At 39.6% G+C, this 22,115-nt stretch overlaps 1 protein-coding gene across 1 annotated transcript in view; it reads left to right on the top strand.

The window, feature by feature from the left end:
- NAF1 (nuclear assembly factor 1 ribonucleoprotein) overlaps positions 1-22,115 on the top strand; it is a 65,170-nt gene that overhangs the window by 42,572 nt on the left and 483 nt on the right. Inside the window, exons 4-8 of the mRNA XM_004382056.2 lie at positions 3,074-3,156; positions 9,409-9,569; positions 10,593-10,644; positions 14,614-14,716; positions 21,830-22,115. Coding sequence (XP_004382113.1) covers positions 3,074-3,156; positions 9,409-9,569; positions 10,593-10,644; positions 14,614-14,716; positions 21,830-22,115 — 685 coding nt within the window. The remainder of the gene's footprint in view (positions 1-3,073; positions 3,157-9,408; positions 9,570-10,592; positions 10,645-14,613; positions 14,717-21,829) is intronic.

Genomic DNA, 22,115 nt, shown 5'->3' with positions numbered 1-22,115 from the left:
AGGTGAGCTCCTCTAGCATGTTGGGAAGGAGTTTTATTAGGGAGACTTACAGAAAAGGCGAGTCCTGTGTGGCTGCAGGACCAAAGCAGATCTTCACACTCTGCAGTGGAGGACAGAGGCTTTATAGTGGTAATGGATAATAGTGGCTCCATGCCAGGGGGTACATAAGAATTGAAACTGTAGTGGACTGCATGAGGGCAGTCATGTTCAGCCTCGCAAAAGCTGTTTCCCTTTCACAAAACCATAGAATTTATGAACTGAGAAAAGGATCTAGATTGCCCGCCAGTCCTCTTAGTTTACAGGATTTAAGAGACACAGAAAAATTCAAGTCATTTGCTTATGATGAGTTGTATAATGAGTTAGTGGTGGAAATGAAACTTTTGATCCAATTTCTAATAGTCCTTATCAATATTAAAAGAAATACTTAAATAATTTTGTTCTTTTTCCATTTATTTAATCAAAATTCTGATTAAAGTAAATTATTTTTACAAAAAATTTTAATTATTAAAATTCCTGAGTCATTACATTTACTCTTTTTTGAGTTACTTATGGAATTTAATAATATAATAGATAAGTCAAATAGATTACATGTTATGAGTTGAGCATTTATTAGACTTGATGAGTATAGAAAAATTTTAAGTTGTTATGGCCATCCTCAAGGAAAAACATGTAAATTGTATGATACGCATGGAATAATGTTCTTTAAAGATATTGTGTAGACTAACACATCTAATAGATTAATAAAATTTCTAACCTAGTGGGAATAAAGATTTAATGAGTTGATATCAGGACATGCTACTCTTGCACACTGTTCTTTTTTGAAAGCCTAAAGTATCCAACTTTATTTGGACCAAAATCGAAAATATAGTAGGTATCAGCATATTAGGAAAAAATATGAATTAAATAGTCAAAAATTGAAAGGAGAGGATTTGGTATAACACCGAAATTCTACCAGATGTTATGCTGATTTTTTTTTTTTTTTTTAATTTGAGAACAAGTACTAATTAGAAATTATCGAACTAGTTAGAAATGGAGGGACTTCATAAAATTAAGACTCTCGTACTACTAGCTTGTACTTTCCAACTATTAGTTTGAGAGTCTTTGAACATTTTTTTCAGTGTATGATACAAAGTGTAAGTTTATTTGCACACAGCTGTTTGAAACTGCCTAGCACACAGAACCTAGCACACAAACCTAGCACACAGAACCAGAGTAAGAGAACAGATCTGCTGGGCTGTAGCAACACAGTCAGCAATTGTGTTGTCATAAGAAGGGCTTTGGAACTAGGGATCTAGGTTTTGATGGTAACTCTTCCTAGAGTTGGCCACAGACTAATGTTATTCTCTTGAGTCCTGTTGTCTTATGAAAATGAGGGTGTTGGATTAAGTGATGTTTAATTTTTATACAATTTGACTGTGTGGGAAGGGAGGAAAGATGATTGAGAATGAATTGGGCTTACTGTTATTATCAGTTCTTACTCATTATGTTAGTTTCTTCGTGCTGCTATAACGGAAATACCATAAGTGGGTGGCTTTAATGGAACAGAAATTGATTTTCTCAGAGTTTAGGAGGCTAGGAGTCTGAATTCAGGGCACCAGCGCTAGGGGAAGGCTGTCTGTCCACTCTGGGAGAATTCCTTATCTTCAGATAGTGTTGGTCTTCCCTTTGTCTGCCTTTTTCTGTGCCTAATCTGTCTTTTGTGTCTCAAAAGTGATTGTTTCAAGACACACCCTATACTGGTATGGCCTCATTAACATGACGAAGAAAACCTTATTCCCAGATGAGGTTACATCCACAGGTGTTGTTGCTGTTGTGTGCCCTGGAGTTGATTCTGACTCAAAGCAACCTTGTAAGACAGAGTAAAACAGCCCCATAGGGTTTCCTAGGCTGCAGTCTTTATGGGAGCAGATCGCCAGGTCTTTTCTCCTGAGGAGCCACTGGATGGATTCAAACCATTGACATTCTGGTTAGCAGCAGAGCATTTAACCATTGCTCCACCAGAGCTCCTATCTATAGGTATAAAACCAAAACCAACCCCGTTACTGTCAAGTCGCTTCCGACTCTTAGCAACCCTATAGGACAGACTAGAATTGCCCCGTAGGGTTTCTGAGGAGCAGCTGGTGGATTTGAACTGCTGACCTTTTGGTTAGCAGCCGAGCTCTTATAACCACTGCGCCACCAGGGCTCTACCTACAGGTACAGGGGTTAGGATTTTCAACACATATTTTTGGGGGACACAAGTCAGTCCCAAACACTTACCATCTTTATTGCATAAGCAGATCTAACTCAGAAGGTGCTGACCTGTGATGTGTTGCTTATGTGTACATTTAGAATGTAGAAGTCCTAACTGGTGAGATTAATTGGGATACAGATAAAATTCACTGAATGAATTTTAATCTGAGCTAATCCATTTTATTTCGCAAGTAGACACAGCATTACTTATGTAATGTAGCAGAATATTCCTGCTTGATGCTCTAATTTCCTAAGAGTTTATTGTGTTTGGTATATTTTTTTCTCTGCAATGGTAGATTGGATGTTTTAACATTTGTGACACTCATAACAATTAGAGATTATGTTAGACTGGTGGGATAATGCTTTTGCTTTTATAGAAGGGAAGTTCAATGTAATGATAAAAATTACTGTGAGTGCTGTCATCCTTACAGCTATTCAGAGGAAGATGCTTTTGTAAAACCTTTACTTTAACCTTTTATCATATATCAGTAAGTAATCAATGCTTTATAGAAAAGATTTCCTAGAGGCAGAAGCTAATTTCTTCTAAAATAAGGGCTTATGACTAAATGTGTTTACATTTTTTTTTGGTTAGAATTGCTTGAGAAAGATATGTAGCTTGAATTTGTTGACTCCCTAATGGGTAATTAAAATTTTGTTACATTTTTTACTGTGCTACTTGGTAATAGACTTTCTTTACCCAAGTGGAGCAGTTACTGCAGTATGTTATCCCATCTTAAATCTTATTTCAAGTGATGTTGGAATTAAATCCTCAATTCTCATTTAAATTATATATTAACTTCTGATTAAATCTTAAAATAATCTGTTGTACTTTATTTTTCAGTAATAATTGAATCTATGAGTAGCGTACCTCCAGTTAATGAGGAGACTGTAATTTTTAGAAGTGATCGACAAGCAGCAGGAAAGGTTTGTAAAAAACTCAAATCCTTAGAATGCTTACATTGTGCAATTGGAGTTGTCAATTCAATAGATTCCCCCCCCCCCGCCCCAAAACAATTATCCATCATAAGATTTTAATACAAAGAAAAAGATGTGACATACAGTCAGCCTGGAAGGGGAACCCAAATTAAAAACAGGCAAAATTTAGAAATTATTCTGTTCCTTCGTTGATTGATTTTTATAACTTTCCGTATCTAGCAAAAAAAGAGTTTATTAATATTAGTAGATGAGGATCTAGAGCTCTCAAGTTTTGGTATATTCTTGATTTTCTTCAATATCCATGTTATTTGTAAATTGGTTTAATGCTGCCTATTACTCTTTGCAATATGAGTCGTTAAATACACATGTACAGAATTCTTTTCCTAGTGTTTGTCAGGTACTTCACTAGGCAGTGAGTCTGCATATTGGATAGGACATAATCCCTTACCGTCCAGTTACTCAGCTGAGTGGAGGAGACAGATTACGTACGTAACTCTCTGTAGTGTAGTAGTTCTTAACCTTTTGTGGTTTGTGAATGCCTTTGAGTAGTGGCTTTCAAACTTTACAGACTTTGGCTTCCTCAGATGAAAGCTCAAGAGTGGCATCTTTTTCAAGTGGAAGAAGATTTCAGTGACAGTAGAGAAGTGTCACCATAAGCATGTACTGGGGAATTATGAATACATGTACTTTATTAATACCCATTAAGATTGGGTCCTTTTTAACATTTTACTAATGGAACAACCCTGCATGTCTGCCCATAATGTGGAGGGCCACATATTTTACTGAGCATACAGGCAATTCTGAGCAGTCAGCAGAGGTCATAAAGCCTTCTAGGATCATAAGTACCAACCAAGTGTTCCCCTTTTAGCAGTGGAGACAGAGTTTTATTGACCTCTGTATTCCCCGCTGTGCCTAGGACAATCCTCTGCAAATTATATGTGCTAAGTAAATGCATATTGAGTTGAAACGAAAGGAACCACCTGCCATCTTTGGAGAAACCTGTCTTAGTTACCTAGTGCTGCTGTAACAGAAAGACAGGTGGATGGCTTTAACAAACAGAAATTTATTCTCTCACAGTCTAGGAGGCCAGAAGTCCGAATTCAGGGTGCCAGCTCCAGGGGAAGGCTTTCTCTCCTTGTCGGCTGTTGGGGAAGGTCTTTGTCATCAGTCTTCCCTGGTCTAGGAACTTCTCAGGCGCAGGGACCTCAGCTCAAAGGATCACGCTCTTCCTCTGGTTCTTCATTCTTGATGGCATGAAGTCCATCTCCTCTCTGCTCACTTCTCCCTTTTATATCTCGAAAGAGATTGACTAACGATACAACCTAATCCTGTAGATTGAGTCCTGCCTCATTGACATAACTGTCTGTTTAACATCATAGAGGTAGGATTTACAACACACAGGAAAATCACATCAACTGACAAAATGGTGCACAATCACCCAATACTGGGAATCATGGCCTACCAAGTTGACACACATTTTTGGGGGGATACAATTCAATCTATAACATTCCACCCTTTGGCCCCCCAAAATTCTTGTCTTTGCCACACATAAAACACGTTCACCCCATCATATCATAGCAAAAGTCTTAATTCAACTCTAAGTCCAAAATCTAAAAATTCCTGTTCATCTGTGAAATCTAGAATACGTTACCTGTTTCCAAAGTACAGTGGTGGAACAGACACAAGCTAGACATTTTCATTACAGATGGGAGAAATTGGAGGGAAAGAAGAGATAACAGGCACCAGAAAGTCAGCAGAACACATTACATTAGCCCTGAAGACTTGAAAATAATCCTCTGTTCTCTGAGACTATTTAGGCAGTGGCCCTTCCCTGTAGACTCTGGGTGTTGGCCACATTTTCCAGATTCTGGGTGGGTACCCCTTGGCCCTTGGCTTCCACTTTGCCTTCCAGGCCCATTGGAATGGCATCTCTGATCCCTCAGATTTGAGTGACCCCATTCTCCTAGTCCATCTGAGTGACAACCCTACCCCATCAGCCCCTGCAGGCCCTGTTCTTCTGCCCCTTGGCCATGGCAGCCCTGCCTCCTCAGCTTGGGGCAGCGGATCTGGCCCCATCCTGCTGGCACTCCTGAACAGCAGCCCCACAGTCTGGAACTGAGTTGGTGAAGATCTGAATCGTTGAAACCTAGGGGGCTGTGGCTCCACCCTTTGAGACCCCAGAGGTGGTGGCCCTACCGTTTGACACTGAGGCAGCTCTGTTTCCTGTGTTCCTTGTCTCTTGAGTTTCGGCTTCCTGGTTCCTTGGTCTCTTGGCCCATGGCACCCTTGGGCTGGCCTGTTGTCTGTCCTCCTCAGGCAGGTATTCCAAAGCTCTTTAACTCTGCTGATAAGTGCCTGAAGGTACCTCACTCCACCAGTAAACCTTGGCAGATACAATTCAGTCCATAACAAAACCTTACTAGGATTTAGTTTTTCCCAGATTAGCAGCAGTTGGCTTCTTTTATCGTTCAAGGAAATATTATTAATGTATATTTAATCAGAGAAGCAAATATTTTAAACTATATTATTGAGTAGACTGACGTAACTTTTCCTGTTCCTGCCTTTTTCTACTGTTTCGTTCTAATAGACATTAGAAAAGGATCAGGTGTTTATCAGGATCCTAGTTTGCTGCCACCTTTCACTATCTACATATGTTTTTTTAGGTGACAGGCCAATTTACCAAACAGCAGCTAGCCACTTAGGATTTCAAAGGACTCAGTGGCAGAATTAATTAGAGTCTAGATCTGATATTTTCTGGCAGTTCTTGAGGAAATTTGAGAGGGGAAGGAAGACTTGCTAATGGCCGAGGAATGAGGCTGACTGGTTTTTCCTTTCAGATAGCCAGGCCTAGTATTTCTGGTTCCAGTGTTGGTCGTCTTAGTTCTTTTGATTTAGAGGAAGAAGTACTGCGTGTGTAGTACAAACTCTCAATACTTTCACAAGAAGGTAGTAATACACCTTCACCTCAGAGAGGAGCGAGAGAGAAGAGGAATGAGAAGTGAGTGGAGGTCTGTGCTGTAAGCAGCTCTCCACTCCTTTAGGAGAATCCTGTTTTCTGTTCTGGTAAAAAGAAGACATTTTTGCTGTCCTCAGAGAAGAAAAAAGAATTTATTAAAAAATCATATCTTTTTCTAAGTTTTACATGGAAACCAAACCCATTGCCCAAGTCAATTCTGACTCGTAGAGACTCTATAGGACAGAGTAGAATTGCCCCGTAGGGTTTCCGAGGAGTGGCTGGTGGTTCGAACTGCCGGCCTTGGTTGGCAGCCGAGCTCCTACCCACTGCACCACCAGTGTCCCAAATTTTACATGAGACGCTTTGTAAATGCGAGAAGTGACGTGTTTCAAAAATACTTCCTTATAAAACTAAACACTTAGAAATGATTTTCAGCTGTGTCGGGGCGGATTAGAAAGTATCTGTTAAACAAACTAGTGACCAGACTATGAAATGCATCTTTTTTTAGATTATTAGGTACCTTACATAGACACCGGATTAGTTTTACCATCAGTATCACAACCATTGTATACATTTTTTCTTTCTCCTCTGCTCTTCAATATCACCTGTAGTAATTAGTCATAGTGGTAGAGATTTTAAGTACCTCATCTTTTTAAATGCAATGGAATCCTGCAAGAAAGTGATATCTCTGTTTTAAAACTAAGAGAACTTGCTTAAAAATCACAAAAACGAAAAGGAACAAAATTGAGATTCTTGTCTGATTCATTTCCATCCCCCCTTCTTCCTCCCACTCCCTGGCTAATTTAGGGAGCGTAACCTCAGATTTATGTGTCTAGCTTTGCTCCTTGATCCTAATACTGATTGATACCTCTTGGTAAACCATGAATGCATTCCATTGTTAATGTTTACTCCTTTAGTTTTGGGAATTTTTTTTTAAAAAAATTAACTAACCTGTGCTACCTATTTTCCCTATATAATGTGAATTAAATTTGTTGGTTATTTGCTTTGAATTTACTTGTGGGCATTTACTTTTGGGTATTTATTGTTTTTGTTGTTGCTTGTTAGTAAAGAACAGTGACATCTATTATCTCTCAAATATTATTGGATAAGAAATTTCACCAATCCTTTTTAAAGAGTAATTTATACTGCATCTGGGTTAGTAATGTGTGGCAACTTCCTAAAGGCCACCATATTGTACTGATGCAGGGCTGTGTATACGTAGAGGGAGCTTTTAATATAGTAGTACACATGAAGATTGAAAGAACTCGTTTGACCTAATCAATGGATTAGAGTATTTCATTTTTATTAATGAAGAAAATCAAGAAAGCATAAAGAAATTGATAAAATTACACTTTGCTTTTGTCCAAGAATTCTGAATGCTGCTTAAGTTAGCTTGTTACATAAACCTTATTTAGCGAGGAATTTCTGCAGGGAAACCATTTTTCACTGTTAGAAAGTGGAATTGGGCTATTCAGGAAGCAATTCCCAGGAAACAGCCCTGTCGTGTGCCAGATCACTAACAGTGATAATTTTACTCTGTGTTAATGGATTCTTAGGAAACTTTTTTAAATATCTTCTTTTATTCCTGTTTAAATTTTAAGATAATCAGTTTATCTATACTTACCAAAGGAATTTAAAAATTGTGAAATGTGTTTGAGACTTTTTTTTTGAAGGAGGATAAAGACAATTTATTGTCTCTGGGTAGAGCAAACGGTTAAGTGCTCAACAATAACCAAAAGGTTGGCAATTTGAATCCACCCAGAGGTGCCTTAGAAGAACCCTGACTGTCTACTTCTGAAAGGTCACAGCCTTGAAAACGCTGTGTAGTGCAGTTCATATTTATACTCTTGACTCCAGTAATTTCACCTCTTACAAATCAATTTTTAGGAAATGTGAAATACAGAGACTTACGTATAAAGATACCTGTTCATCGTGGTGTCATTTATTAAATGAAGATATTGGCAGCTCCCAAAATACCCTGTAATACAAGAAGTTAAATAAATTGTACTATATCCATAAAGGAGTAATATGTAGCCATTAAAGTTATTTTTAGGAGCTCTGGTGACGCAGTGGTTAAGCACTCAGCTGCTGACCAAAAGATCAGTGGTTCGAACCCACTGGATGCTCTGTGGGAGAAAGATGTGGCAGCCTGCTTTCGTAAAGATTTCCAACCTTGGAAATTCTATGGGGCAGTTCTACTTTGTCCTTACAGGGTTGCTATGAGTTGGAATCGACTGAACGGCAGCGGGTTTGGTTTTTTTTTGGTTTTAAAATTATTCTTACGAAGAAGTCTGAAAAAGTACAACATTTGCTGTGGTCTCTTTTCTATAATATACATATATTTTTTATTTTTTTTAAATCCATGTATTTGTTTTAAGAAGAATTTGAAAATGAGAAGTTTCCTTTCTCATTCGTAAAACATTTTCAGAAATAAAATAATGGGTTCATGCCAAAAACGGCTCCTTTACTAGAAAATTAAAGTCTGTAGCAGCTTTTGTTTTTGAGAAACAAGAAATTTTCAATTTCAAGTCTGCTGCTTTTTGACTAAGAAGGAGTTGTGGTTTTATTTTTTAAAAAATGTTGCTCTATGGAAACAGCTTAGGTGATAGAATACCCCTTAAATCAAAAGCTTGTTTTTATATATCCTGTTAGTCTATATAATAAGATTCCAAATGACAGACAGCATTTCATTTCTCAGAAGTTACCAATTATAATTCTTTTTCTTATACCTTATAATTTAAATGAGAAAAAATTTAAAACATTTTGTAATTTATGTCTAGTAAGGAGCCCTGGTGGCACAGTGGTTAAGTGCTCGACTGCTAACCAGAAGGTCAGCGGTTCAACCCCACCCAGTGGCTCCTTGGGAGAAAAGACCTGGCCATCTGCTCCTGTAAAGATTTCAGCCTAGAAAATCATATGGGGCAGTTCGACTCTGTCCTGTAGGGTCGCGATAGGTCGGAATTGGCACACAGCAGCAGCAGTACCACCAAAATAATTTGAACCTGGCAAGAACAAATTCGTTATAGGCTGTTTTAAATTCACAGAAAGAAAATCTGGACTAAACAAATGCATTTATAATCAAATATGAAGACTTTATGTGTATGCAAAAATGACTCAAATATAAAAGTTAGTTGCTCAAATATAAAAGTTTATTTTATTGCTCATTGACAAAATTACCTTGTTTTAGCAATTATTAGTAGTGGTTTTAAAAAAGAAAATATTGCTGACTTCTGAATCATTATTTTACATGTTAAAAGAGGCCTTTTATTTCTTCTGTTTTATAGATATTTGAGATATTTGGACGTGTCGCACATCCGTTTTATGTGTTACGATTTAATTCTTCAGAGCACATCGAGAGTAAAGGTATTAAAATAAAGGACACTATGTACTTTGCTCCATCAATGAAAGATTTCACTCAATATATATTCACAGAAAGACTTAAACAGTAAGTATATTATTAACATGCTGATTGTTCTTTGATTATCTGACTTTTATATTTTAGGAATAATTGTCAGTGATGGTAATTTCTTATATTTAAATGATATCTATTGTCCAAAGATTTCATTTATCTTCCTAATAATATTTCTGAAAGGTACAATTTATCATCACATTTTACAGGTAGTCATCATTGAAATCTTTTATCAAAAACAACATGATCAGGTAGTGGGAGCACATGTGGGCCATATAAATATTCTGAATTCTAGGTAATTATTTTTTCCATTATATACTTTCTTTTGTATACATGCTACTTCAGTATTAGTATTACCAATTTCTTTTTTTTTTTTTTTAATTTTTCACATTTTAAATAAAAAATTTCTTTGCATTACTTCCCAAACTAGATAGTCGTTACTTCCCCTCGCTGCTTTGAGAATCACGGTTGGAGCTAGCCTTGGTTACTCATAGAAGATTGTTGGTATTCCTTACATTATATTTAATTTTCACATATATATAAAAATAATTTCATATTATATTGAATTTTCTTTTTGATATATTTATCTCTACCATTAAACCTGTAAAATCTTGGGCAAAGGAATTCCTTATATTTGTTTTTGTATTCTTAGCACATGGCACGGTATCTTACCGTAGTTGGTACTGTAAGCATTTGTTGAACTGTGCTTTTTGAACACTTGAGTTATCATGAAAATAAAAATCAATCCGGGTATCTGAAAATGTTTATGAACTGCAGAACCACTTTCCTTTGCGCCTCACGGCCTTGGCTTTTCATTCTAAGTCCCCTTTGCCAGTATTTATACGTGTCTGAGTACCTATATTGTGGGTGTGTGTTTTTTAGTGTTCTATCCGTGTCCTCAGAAACAATGTAAAGACAAATAAAGGGTCCTTTATTTTTTGCTGTTATTTATGTATATTGCAAAATTGAGGATTGAGTTCATGTCTTCTGCTTTGTTTTAAGTTTGGAGTACTTAGTAGAGCCTTAATACTTCTTTATTTATTTTTTTTCTTTTTCTAGGGAAAAGGGATCAGATGCCTCATGGAAAAATGATCAGGAACCACCACCAGAAGTAAATACAAGTTTTTTTCACAATATTATTTAAAGTAAGGCAGGACTTAATATTACACATTTCCCCTTACTGATCTCAAGGAGACCCTGATGGTGCCCTCCGGTGTACTGCCACCTCCCAGCCCAGGCCCTCTCCTGCTCCCCTAGGTGACTGCTGATATGTTGCAGTCAGAGTGTTTGACTGATCATTTTAGAAAAAATACAGTGTTTAGTTATGTTGTAGTAGTTATATTATCTGTCATCGTTTACCTGTAATTTTCTATTTTTATTAATTCCGTTGACAGTTGGTAAAAGCAGAATATCATTATTAAAACTTCTTTTTTTCAATGTAGTAAATTCTCCACGTGGAACGTGGAGACACTTATTATGGGGCTTCTAGTAAACGGACCTTCTTTTGGATATGCAATGTTATTAAAATCTACATACCTTCCCATTGTTTACTATAACTAAAAACAGCATGGGGGCAATGTCTGACCTCTTCACAAGGGGAAAGGAGAATCAAGATCCAACAGCCCAAGGCTGATTTCCATGACGGAGAGGGGGGTCCAACATGCCTCCTCTCTCTGCCATCTTTACTAATTCTGACACCATCTGTCCTTCCCACAGCACTGTCTACTGGGGTTCGATAATTCATTGCAGTGGCCATACAGAACTCACACCATACTCACGGTTATGGGGTTTATTAGAGAAGTAACAGTTACAATTCAGGCTCAGGCACACTCAGGATACAGTTCATCCACCAAGATAGCCTCTCCCCAGCTGTGCTTGCAGGCCGGCCTCTCCCTGGCCCTCAGTCTCTGCCCAGAGGCACTCAGCTTTCTCTCTCCATGGGCTGGGAAGCCCACTGCGTCATCACCTGCTGCCAGGTCTCTGCTGCTACGTCTCTCCTTCCTTGGTGGTGGTGGGCTCCTCCTCTCTGCTCTGGAACTGGCTCTCTTTGAGGCAAAACTGATCAGTCCGCTTCTTAGGCCACAATTACCCTATCACACAGTCACCTGGGTGGGAGTTACAAGACCACGATAGAAAGGCTACACACGAAAGTAATTAATCCACTGCAGGGCACCCCCTGGCTTTTCTAGCCATGGTTCTTTCATATTTGGGGGATAACTTCACCCTCCCAATCATTTTACCGGTCCCAAACAGTCACTAACAATTAGTCGTTCGATAGGACAAAGAGTCCACAGGGTGCAGTAACTCAGGTACCAGCCATTCAGGTCGGCTGCCGGTGTCCATCTGATTTGGTCAGTCTCTCCAGGAGTTCATCTTCACCCTTTCTGGCCTCTGATAAATTTAACTGAGAGCCCTGGTGGCGTGGTGGTTAAGAGCTCAGCTGCTCACCAAAAGGTCGGCAGTTCAAACCCACCAGCTGCTCCTTGGAAACCCTGTGGGGCATTTCTGCTCTTTCCTGTAGGGTTGCTATAAGTTGGAACTGACTCGGCTGCATCTAATAACAACAACAACAAGAGAACTTTTCTTGCATCCATGTCAGCAGAACAGTTGTACACCCCAGAGTGACCTGATAGCCAGTCGTTCTAGAGGTGTGCATAGACTCAGGTATCATCTCTGAATGAGAGAAGTGTTTAGTAAAGTTATTAGAATATGAAAATTACAGCAATACGAGTGTTTTCGCTTCTTGAAAATGCTATAAACGTATACAGTATAAAAGAAAAACATAATTATTATAAGTGAGCATTTTAAAATAGACTTACAAGTCTGACAGCTTCCCAGTACTTTAGAAGCTTGGCATTTGCCGATCTAGCTTTGGTCACGTGAGATGTTCTCAAGTGATGCTGAGGATTCATGGTCTGTGTTAATTTCTAATCTTGTTCAGGCATGTGTCACATTTATACCTTCCTTTCCCTTGTTCTCTTTCTTCAGCCCCACGCTCCCGTAGCACTAAGTCATAGAACATTTTCTTTGTATTGTTGGGTTATTTATTTTCTTGCTTGACTGGGCAATTTCAGGGAAAGGACATCTTCCTTCTGATCTCAGTACTTTCTGGCTGGTGTCTGACGGATACTGGATTTAACATGAGCTTAAAAATCTTAGCACATTGAGATCATAATTAAACATGCATTTGAAGGTATTAAAATTAGTTGATGTTGTTCGTTTGATTATTGACTTTGAGTTTTATGGACTCCTGATTCATGGAGGATTTGACTTAAAATATATTTCAGCAAGATGATACCAAAAATCCCATACAGAGACTTTCATATACGTTTTATTCCTTCATTTTCAATATACGTACATGCACACAAGATTCCTGGGTGACGCAAGGGAATGGCAGTTGGCTGTTAACCCAAAGAAAGTTTGACTATTCCAACCTACCCAGCAGCACCGCAAAAGAAGGCCCTGGAGAACTGCTTCTGTAAACATGATAGCCAAAAAATCCTATGGAGGAGTTCTACTCTGTATCACATAGGATTGCAGTGAGTCACGATCGACCCAACGGCAGTGGGTTTTTGTTTGTTTGTCTTAATACATGAATACACAATGTGCTTGCTTTTATTTATTTTTATACGAAAAATAACTTCGTTCTGTGGTGTTAGTAGAATCATAAAATCCTTGAACTATATGAGATCATGACGGCTGTAATATATATGGAGCCCTGGTGGCGCAGTGGTTAAGAGCTTGGCTGCTAACCAGAAGGTTGGCAGTTTGAATCCACCAGCCACTCCTTGGAAACCCTGTGGGGCAGTTCTATTCTGTCCTGTAGGTTCGTTCTGAGTTGGAATCGACTTGATGGCAACAGATTTTTTTTTTGGTTGTAATACGTATAACCCATAAATCTTGGAGCAGTGATTTTTTTGGTAGACTGTAACAGTGAATCCCAATTCTTTCTTTTGTATGAGTTTTCCTACTTGTAATTTAAAATGATGTCCTCTTGGAAGTTGGGTCATACTTGTATCTGGTTTCCTACCAAAACCAAACCTACTGCTGTTGAGTTGATTCTGACTCACAGCTACCCTGTAGAACAGGATAGAACTGCCCCATAAGGTTTCCAAGGCTGTAAATCTTTACAGAAGCAGACTGCCACATCCTTCTCCCACGAAGTGGTTGGTGAGTTCAAACCACCAACCCTTTGGTTAGCAGCAGAGCATTTAACCACTGGCCCACCAGGGCTCCTGGTTTCCTACCAAAGCAAACCAAACCTGTTGCCGTCAAGTTGATTCCGAGTCATAGCAACCCATAAGACAGGGTAGAACTGCCCCCATAGGATTTCCAAGGAGTGGCTGAAAGTTCATGGTCTGTGGTAATGGATTAGAACTGGTAAACCTTTTGGTTAGCAACAGAGTGCTTTAACCACTGTGCCACCAGGGCTCCTGGTTTCCTCCATTCCTATCTAAATAGCATTCCCTGTGATTTTCTGCACGCTTACTTGGCTCTTACTATTCCTGACATTATTTTATTTAAAGAATCAATACCTGTGTAGAGTTTAGAACAGTTCCTGGCATGTAATGCGTATGTATAAATTTTTGAATTAATGAAAGGTAGAACGTCCTCTTTATATGAGATCTAATAATTCACATGACTTGCTCTGTCCTTCATGTTCAGGGTATGAACTACTCCTTCCTTTGATGTCCTTTGGCAGCTGGTACTGTGCTGAGCCTGAGTCTAAGCTGGAAGTCAGGTTTCTAGCCAGGGATACCTGTGTCTGAAGGTTGTGAAGATCAGTGTTGTCAAGTGACCTGTCTGAAACTTCCTAGACACTCAGAAAAAAGAGAAAAAAAAATTGACTAGAGTTCTCGTCTTGATTACTGACCTGTGTTATAACTAAGAATCATTAAGCATTTGTCAAAAACTACCTTATTTACTTAGAATATGTAATTAATTGCTTATTACTGGAGGGAATTAAGTATGGAAAAGAACAATTTTCTCTCAAGGTCAGTGGTAAATAATTGGCTTATCTCCTCACCCTCTTGAACTAGAACATCTTTGTAACGTAAATCTGTATCGTTATCTCTGCAAGGCCTTAGATTTCAGTGATGATGAAAAAGAAACAGAAGCCAAACAGAGGAAAAAATCTCATATTCAAGGTCGGAAAAAACTCAAATCTGAACTTACTGAACCAGGTGAGTGAATACAATATATAGCCATTCTTTATCTTTATTTGCATGTTTATCAGTTAGTAATAAAACAAGGAAACATTTGGCTCTCTGTTTACCTCCCAGCTAGCGGTGGAGGCATGGGTTGTAGTGGGAGGGAGTCCTGGGGAATATTCTGTGGTGGTATTGTGAGTTTAAGGATGCAAAAATGTCTCTAGGGTTTAAAGACAAGCTCAGCCTTGTTAGAATCATTTGTGCTTATCGGTACTTTTTTTCTTAAGAAACCTAGTTGCTTTCATTTTTAGGAGTAAATGGTAATTCCTAACTCAAGGCATTTTATTTTTTAACATGTTTTCTTTTTATCATGCTTTTCTTTCCTGTTTTGTTTTTTTTCTTCTTGATTGAACTTTTCATTTTGAGATAATTGTAGTTTCACATGCATTTGTAGGAAATAATACAGAGAGGTTCCATGTACCTTTAGTTAGTTTTCCCCAATGGTAACATCTAGCACAACTAGAGTACAGTGTCACACACAGGATATCGGCAGTAATACAGTCTAGATACAGAATGTTTCCATCACCACTAGTATCCCTTTTAAGCTACACTCACTTCCCTCCCTCACCCCCTCCTTAATGCCTCACGACCACTAATTTTTTCTCCATTTCCATAATTAATTTTGTCATTTCAAGGATTACATTATATATGCTTTTAGGATTGGCTTTTTTCACCGAGCATAATTTTCTGGAGATTCATCCAGGTTATATATATCAGTATTTTGTTCCTTTTTATTGCTAAGTAGTGTTCCATGGTATGAATGTACCACAGGTTGTTTAACCATTCATCTCTTGAACGACATCTGGGTTGTTTCCGGTTTTGGGTTATTGACAATAAAGATGCTGTAAACATTTGTATGCAGGTTTTTGTGTGAACGTAAGTTTCTACTTCTCTGGGATAAATGCTCAGGAGTGCAGTTGCTGGGTATGTGGTAGTTAGGTGTTTACTTTCTTAAACACACTGAAACAAATGGAAACGAAACTCAAGAAATTCAAAACTGCTATACTGTTTTCCAGTGTGGTTAACCACTGTTTATTTCCACCAGCGACGTATGAGGCATTCAGTTTGTCTGCGTTCTTGCCAGCATTTGGTGTTGTCAGTGTTTTTCATTTTAGCCATTCTGATAGGTATGTTGTTAGTTGTCATTCAGTCAACTCCAACTCATGGAGATCTTTTGTATAACAGAACGAAACACTGCCCGGTCGTGCCATCTTCACAATCTTTGATGTATTTGACCCCATTGTCGGGCTATTGCATCAGTCCATCTCATTGAGGATTTTCATCATTTTTTGCTGACCCTTTACCTTACCAAACATGACATCCTTTTCTAGTGGTTGGTCTTTCCTGATGGCATGTCCATAGTGAGCAAGAAAAAGTCTTGCCGTCTTCACTTTTAGGTTGCGTTTTGTTGTATTTCTTCTAATACTGATTTGTTCATTATTCTTCTGGTCCATGGTTTATTCAGTATTCTTTGCTAACACCACTACTACTCAGATGCATCAGTTCTTCTTTTTTTTTTTTTTTGTCCAACTTTCACATGCCTATGAGGCAATTGAAAAGACCATGGGTCAGGTACACCTTATTCTTCAAAGTGACATCCTTGCTTTTTGGAAATTTAAAGAGATATTTTGTCACAGAGGAAACCCTGGTGGCGTAGTGCTTAAGAGCTACACCTGCTAACCGAAAGATCAGCAGTTCTAATCCACCAAGTGCTCCTTGGAAACTCTATGGATCGATATGGGTCAGAATCAAGTTGACGACAGTGAGTTTGGGTTTTTTTTCTTTAGTTTTTTTGTCACAGATTTGCCCAGTGCAGTATGTTATTTGATTTTTTGAATGCTCTTTCCATGAGTACTGATTATTGATCCAAGTAGAATGAAATCCTTGACAACTTCAATTTTGTCTCCACTGATGTAGATGTTGTTTATTGGTCCAGTTGTGAGGATTTTAGTTTTCTTTATGGTCAGGTATAATCCATACTGAAGTCTTTTACCTTCATCAGTAAGTACTTCAACTCATCTTCATTTTCAGTAAGCAAGGCTGGGTCATCTGCATATCACAGGTTGATAATGAGTCTTTCTCCAGTTCTGATGCCACCTTCTTCATGTAGTCTGGCTTCCTGGATTATTTGTTTAGATACAGATTGACTAAGTAAGGTAAAAGGATGTAACCCTGCTGAACAGCCATTATTTCTTCAGTCCCACGCTCTTTCTCCTTTCCTTCTGGGACTTTGCTGACATAAATGTTCAGATTTTTTGTTAGAGTACAACAGGTCCATAAGGATTAGTTCTTTTTGTATTTTTTTAGTTTTTCTCAGCTGTTCAGATTGGATAATTTCTATTCTGGTTTTCAGTTCTCTGATTCTTTCCTCTGTATTCTCCATTCTGCTGTTGAACCCATCTATTGAGTTTTTTATTTTAATTGTATTTTTCAGTTCTGAAATTTCTATATCTTCTTTGTATGTTCTATTACTTTTTTTTTTGTTTATAGTTGTAGTTTGAGTGAAAGTTTACATTTCAAGTTAGTTTCTCATACAAAAATTTATACATACATTGTTATGTGACCCTAGTTGCTCTCCCTGTACAGTGACAGCACACTCCTTCTTTCCACCCCCGATTTCCCGTGTCCATTCGACCAGCTCCTAACCCTTTCTGCCTTCTCATCTCACCTCTGGACAGAAGCTGCCCATTTAGTCTCGTGTATCAACTTGAGCTAAGAAGCACACTCTTCATGAGTATCATTTTATGTCCTACAGTCCAGTCCAATCTTTGTCTGAAGAGTTGACTGCGGAAATTATTTAATTCTGGGTTGACAGAGAGTCTGGGGGTCATGCTTTCTGCTGTTCCCCCAGTCTCAGTCAGACCATTAAGTCTGGTCTTGTTACTAGAATTTAAATTCTACACCCCACCTTTCTCCTGCTCCATCTGGGATTCTCTGTTGTGTTCCCTGTCAGGGAGGTCGTCGGTGGTAGCCGGGCACCATCCAGTTCTTCTGGTCTCAAGAAGATGCAGTCTCTGGTTTATATGGCCCTGTCTGTCTTGTTGGCTGATACTTTCCTTGTGTCTTCGGTGTTCTTCATACTCTTTTTCTCCAGGTGGTTGGGACCATCTGATGCATCTTAGATGGCCGCTTGCTAGCTTTTAAAACCCCAGACACTTCTCACCAAAGTAGGATGCAGAACATTTTCTTAGTAGATTTTGTTATGCCAGTTGACCTAGATGTCCCCTGAAAGCATGGTCCACAGACCTCCACCCCTGTGACTCTTGTCCCTTGAAGTGTTTGATTGTATTGAGGAAACTTCTTAGCTTTGGTTTAGTCCCATTGTGCTGACTTCCCCTTTAGTGTGTGCTGTCCTTCCCTTCACCTAAGATAATTCTTGTCTACTGTCTAGTTAGTGAATAACCCTCACCAGCCCTCCCCACCCTCATAACCATCAAAGAATGTTTCCTTCTATGTTTAAACCTTTCCTTGAGTTCTTATAATAGTGGTCTTATACAACAATTGTCCTTCTGTGACTGACTAAATTCACTCAACATAATGCCCTCCAGATTCCTCCGTGTTATGTTTCACGGCTTCATTGTTGTTCTTTATTGTTGCGTAGTATTCCATTGTGTGAATATACCATAATTTGTTTATCCATTCGTCCACTGATGGGCACCTAGGTTGTTTCCATCATTTTGCTATTGTGAACAGTGCTGCAGTGAACATGGCTGTGCATGTATCTATTTGTGTGATGACTCTTATTTCTCTAGGATATATTCCAAGGAGTGGGATTGCTGGATCGTATGGTACTTAGCACCAAATCAGTTTCCAAAGTGGTGGTACCATTTTACATTCCCACCAACTGTGTATAAGTGTTCCAGTCTCTCCACAGCCTCTCCAACATTTATTATTTTGTGTTTTTTGGATTAGTGCTAGCCTTATTGGGGTGAGATGGTAGTCTCATTGTAGTTTTGATTTGCATTTCTCTAATGGCTAATGATCGTGAGCATTTCTTCATGTGTCTGTTAGCCGCCTGAATGTCTTCTTTGGCGAGGTGCCTGTTCATATCCTTTGCCCATTTTTTAATTGGGTTATTTGTCTTTTTGTTGTTGAGGTTTTGCAGTATCTTGTAGATTTTAAGAGATTAGACGCTGATCGGATTTGTTGTAGCCAAAATTTTTTTTCCCAGTCTGTAGGTTGTCTTTGACTCTTTTGCTGAAGTCTTTTGATGAACATAAGTGTTTGATTTTTAGGAGCGCCCAGTTATCTAGTCTTTCTTCTGGTGCTTGTACATTGTCGCTTGTGGTTCGTATTCTGTTTATGCCATGTATTAAGACTCCTAGTGTTGTCCCTATTTTTTCTTCCATGATCTTTATCGTTCTCAATTTTATATTTAGGTCTTTGATCCATTTTGATTTAGTTTTTGTGCATGGTGTGAGGTATGAGTCTTGTTGTAGTTTTTTGCAGATGGATATCCAGTTATGCCAGCACCATTTGTTAATGAGACTGTCTTTTCCCCAATTAATGGACTTTGGGCCTTTGTCAAATATCAGCTGTTCATAGGTGGATGAACTTATGTCTGGATTCTCAATTCTGTTCCATTGGTCTGTGTATCTGTTGTTGTACCAGTACCAGGCTGTTTTGACTACTGTGGCGGTATAGTAGGTTCTAAAATCAGGTAGTGTGAGGCCTCCCACTTTGTGCTTCTTCAGTAATGCTTTCCTTATCCGGGGCCTCTTTCCTCTCTGTATGAAGTTGGTGATTTGTTTCTCCATCTCATTAAAAAATGCAGTTGGAATTTGGATCAGGATTGCATTGTATCTGTAGATCGCTTTGGGTAGCACTGACATTTTCACAGTGTTGAGTCTTCTATCCACGAGCAAGGTATGTTTTTCCACTAATGCAGGTCTCTTTTGGTTTCTTGCAGTAGTGTCTCATTTTCTTTGGATAGGTCTTCTAGGTCTCTAAGTATTTTATCTTCTTGGGGGCTATTGTAAATGGTATTGATTTGGTGATTTCCTCTTGGAAGTTCTCTTTGTTGGTGTAAAGGAATCAAATTGATTTTTGTATGTTTATCATGTATCCTGAAACTTTGCTGAAATCTTCTATTATTTCCAGTAGTTTTCTTGTGGATTCTTAGGGGTTTTCTGTGTATGAGATCATATTATCAATAAGTTATTGTATTTATTTTATGTTTGCTTATTGTGTCCTAGCTTCTTGTTTTGTTTTGATATGCCCAAATAGCCTGCTCGTGTGAGCTAGTTTGATTTTTTGCTACCTTTGAAGCTCTAATGTCCTTCACCAGGTGGTTAGATCTGTTACTAGGTATGTGAGCTCAGGAGTCTGCCCCCTCTCCTGTATGGATTCAGCTCAGGTGCCCAGGTAGATAGCCACCAAGTGTGTGGTGTAGGCTCGCACTTACAGTCCTAGACAGGCATGGGTGATTGGTGTAGGCACAGGTATCTGGCTGCAGCAGGGGGACTCACTCGGAGCAAGGCAGGGGGCTGTTGGACGCCCCCAAGTGTCCAGGAGGAACTCGTGTCCCTGTTCCCTAGAGTGCGTAACTGGGGGGGTTTTGCAGCCGGACTATGAGCACCTAATGCTGTTGGCTGTAAGGACCAGGGGGCACCTCTTACTCAAGGGCCCCTATCGCAGGTGTCTAGGTGGCATGGGTGGAGCCACCAGTCCTCAGGCCCCTGATGTGGGTATGTGAAGACCCTGCTTAATGGGCAGAGCAGTGTCAAATGTCATGAACTTGCCAATTCACAGCTGAAACAGTTGAAGTTAGACTTCAGGTATGTACTCTGTTGAACTGCGGTAATGAGGGCCTACGCATCTTAAATGGGCCCACACAAGTCTATGCAGGGAGAAAGGCGCTCAGAGCCCATGGATCCCTTATGCTTGTGCCCAGGCAAAGGAGCTGTGTCTATCCTGAGTTCCTGGCTTAGGGGAGCCGGCAGATTATTTTTTCTCCTGTTTGTTAATTAGTTCACTCTCCAAGGCTGGGAGAATGGCTCAGGGCACGCGACAGGTCCTACTTCTGGTGCAGGGGACTTGGCGATTGCTGAAGCTGGTTGGGGGATCCAGTGCAGAGCAGGGAGCAAGGAGGTAAATGGGAGAGAGATTTTTCCCTAAGGGGGGTGTTTTGTTCTGCGCTGTAGTCCAGACGCAAGTACTTATCTTTTGCCCATTGAGGGCTGCTTCTCACTGGTTCTGGATGGCCGAGCAGACGCTCTATCGCTGTGTCTCCCCCGATGTGGAAAACACCCCCTGAGTGCCGCTGCTTTCCTACCTTACCATGCACCCCAAGCTGACCCGGGCTGAAGGGCTTCAGTCCCGCCGGGCACGTCTGGCAGCTCCTCGCTGCTTGCGAACTCTCTTTCCCTCCTTCTGCTACTCAGTCGGATTCCTCTACTTTGCCTTTGATGTTCAGGGCTCCTAGATTGTCATATGTAATCAATTCACTTATTTTTTCGGGTCTTTGTTGTAAGAGGGTCCACTGGAAGCATCTGACCACTCCGCCATCTTGGCCCTGCCCCCTCTGTTGCTTTTTTTAGAGTTTGTATTTTTCATTTGCTTTAGTGTGTGTTCGTAATTTCTGGTTGAAGCATCTTTCTGATGACTGTTTAAAGTCTTTCTCAGGTAACCTAACATCGTTGTCATCTTGATGTTGGCCTATGTTGGTTTCTTTTTTTATTCAGTTTGAAATTTTTCTGATGTTCGATATAATGAGTGATTTTCAGCTGAAATCTGGATATGCTGGGTGTTACATTTTATGAGACTCTGGATTTTATTTAAGCCTTCTGTTTTAGTTGTTTCTTTTGACACCACTCTGGCAGGGGAAGGAGTCGGGCTGCTGCCTCGTTATTACCAGGTGGGGATAGAAGTCCGATTCCTCTACTGGCCTCTGTTGACACTGAAGAGTGGGAGTAGAATTTCTGGCCTCTCCCTAGGTCTCCGCTTGAGCCTAGTAGGGTAAGAATGCCTCATTACTGCTCTCCATGTGTTCTCCACTAACAGCAAGTGAAAGAAAAGGTACTTGTGAAATTTTCAACAAGCGTTTTCTCATATATTAAAATGAACTTTCTTTTCCCCCACTCTAAGGTGGAGATTTTGCAGAAGTACATCAGAATTGGAATGCTCATAGTTCTGCTTCAGAGTATCCAAAGGGATATCGCAAAAGAGAATTCACACGAGGATTTTCCAGGGGTAGATACCCTCGACCCCTCCATGGAAGACCCGCACCTCAGCAGTTTTATAACTCCGAGCATGTGGTATCTCAGGAGACGTCGGGGTTTCCACCTCAGAGACAGGATGGTCCTCTGATGCGGCAGTATCCCCTTCCTCCTCCCGTGTTTGACCTGCCGAATTTCTCCCTCCCCCCACCCCC

This window comes from Trichechus manatus, unplaced genomic scaffold (genome assembly GCF_000243295.1).
Source record: "Trichechus manatus latirostris isolate Lorelei unplaced genomic scaffold, TriManLat1.0 scaffold00089, whole genome shotgun sequence".
NCBI lineage: Eukaryota > Metazoa > Chordata > Mammalia > Sirenia > Trichechidae > Trichechus > Trichechus manatus.
The sequence above is the reverse complement of the archived record's forward strand: the minus strand, read 5'-3'. Positions and strand labels throughout refer to the sequence as shown.